Source organism: Trichoplax adhaerens, genomic scaffold (genome assembly GCF_000150275.1).
Source record: "Trichoplax adhaerens TRIADscaffold_19 genomic scaffold, whole genome shotgun sequence".
NCBI classification, from domain to species: Eukaryota; Metazoa; Placozoa; class Uniplacotomia; order Trichoplacea; family Trichoplacidae; genus Trichoplax; species Trichoplax adhaerens.
In genome coordinates this window covers 887,021-888,930 of record NW_002060961.1, presented here as the reverse complement: position 1 = coordinate 888,930, position 1,910 = coordinate 887,021, and the positions used below count along the sequence as shown (strand labels likewise).

At 33.5% G+C, this 1,910-nt stretch overlaps 1 protein-coding gene across 1 annotated transcript in view; it reads left to right on the top strand.

Annotated features, from left to right (window-relative positions):
* TRIADDRAFT_60998 (uncharacterized protein) overlaps positions 1–896 on the top strand; it is a gene marked incomplete at both ends in the record, with an annotated part of 1,347 nt that extends 451 nt beyond the window's left edge. Inside the window, 4 exons of the mRNA XM_002116971.1 lie at positions 159–225; positions 328–392; positions 549–657; positions 768–896. Of these exons, the coding sequence (XP_002117007.1) occupies positions 159–225; positions 328–392; positions 549–657; positions 768–896 (370 nt within the window). The remainder of the gene's footprint in view (positions 1–158; positions 226–327; positions 393–548; positions 658–767) is intronic.
* Positions 897–1,910: the final 1,014 nt, after the last annotated feature.

Below are 1,910 nucleotides of genomic sequence, written 5' to 3'. Positions count from 1 at the left end.
CTCTTCTATTCATTCAGTGATGTTTTTCAGGCCATTCCAAGTATGTGTTGTTAATGTAATTTAATTATCAATGACTACGCATAGTTGAGTTCTCGAACATTCCAGTGGCCTATACTATCAATATGATTAAATTAATATTTTAATTTGTTTCTTTACAGCACGGTTACTTCCTGTGTATTTGCCAAAGATAAAATTGTTAGCGGCAGCGATGATCGTACAGTTAAGGTATCTAGTTAGCTGCTTTTATTCTATGTATTGTAAGAATATGCAAGTATTTCGCAAGTGTAAGTAGCAAAAGAAGTAACAAATAGTCTTCTCTCCTTATAGGTATGGGATTTAAAAAACATGCGATCACCATCCGCAACTATGAGATTAGATTCTGCTGTTAATAAGTACGTTAAAATAATAGCTTCCATTATTACAAATGAACATATACCATTTTATGATATCATGGCCTCTTTATTAATTGTTGATGTCACACTGCTAGCGATATCAATTTTATTTAATGTACTATGTCATCTAATATACATTCTATTTTATTACAATAGACTTTCAGTTTCAAATAACGTTATTGCTATTCCACACGATAATCGTCATATACGATTATACGACCTAAATGGCAATCGCATAGCTCGCCTTCCACGCAGCAATGGTCAAGTATGTTCTAATGCTATACTTTTTAATAGGATACGCTTCTATTATCTGACTGCGTCTTTATCTTCTTATGTAGTATTAAGGTAGTTTTTCTATATCATCTCTACCCATAGGGTCATAAACGGATGGTATGTTGTACAGCTTGGTGCGAAGATGACAATGCGCCCTGTAATCTATTTTCTGCAGGCTTTGACCGCAAAGTTATTGGCTGGAATATCGATATGCAAAACGGCAACTCATGATTTTAAATATATATCACCATGAATATTATTTAGCAATGCTTCATTCTTGATTTTCTTTACTCAACAGATTTAAAATAATACCCAAAAATTTTTTTGCTACTGCAAGCTCTGAAATAGAATTGAATTTTTTTGAACGCTGTGATTGTAATAATTGCTCTTGCTGCTTAGTAAGAAAGCAAAGCATGCAAACAGAGAAAGAGTTACGCGTAGATGATAACACTGAATGAAAATATCCCATTTTAAAAAGGTACGAGGACAATAACCTTGGGCCCTTTAGCCTAAAATTTCATTATTGTTTTCTTTCTTGAAATATTATACAGTTAGTGAATTACAATAACGGTTGATCGAGTAACTAATAAGGTATTGCAAAGGTTAATGTATTGCTGTAACTATAAGGTGAGAAGTGGTGGAAAAAATTGCAATTGTTCTTTTATTTTACTCTGTGCCTTTCATTTTAAAGGCACAAATTTGTACAATTTTGCTACGGTACTTGTACTGTATATGTCAATTCTACCTAGACGGAGAAACCTATAACAATTAGGTACATTTCTAGTGTATAGCAAGTATCTGATTTTACTAGTTTAAAAATTAAGATGCATATAATGAAGTAATAAAAGGAAATAGCCCACCTAGTGGCAGGTAATGTGATCAATAAATGGACTGTGTATTGAAACTTTACTGTCTATGCAATGACGATATCATGGAATTGTAATAAGCTAGACGGTTGATATGCAGCAAGATAAACTCCATCATGGCTTCCTGTGACGATATTCTTGACTCTGAACTATTCGGCCATCACCTCATGATTGACAGAGTAAAATGGTTTCTAGCTCTCAATCGATTTACCTTCTCGATACATCAAGAAATGTAGGGTCTGCTTCAAAATGCTTCACTATTGATTTAGGGGGCTGCATCATAGGCCTTGATGCCTGCAATATATTAAAAAAGCAACGTCTACAATCGTCCTTGACATTGCAAGATTATACTATAATATGATATCAACAACTCTATTTA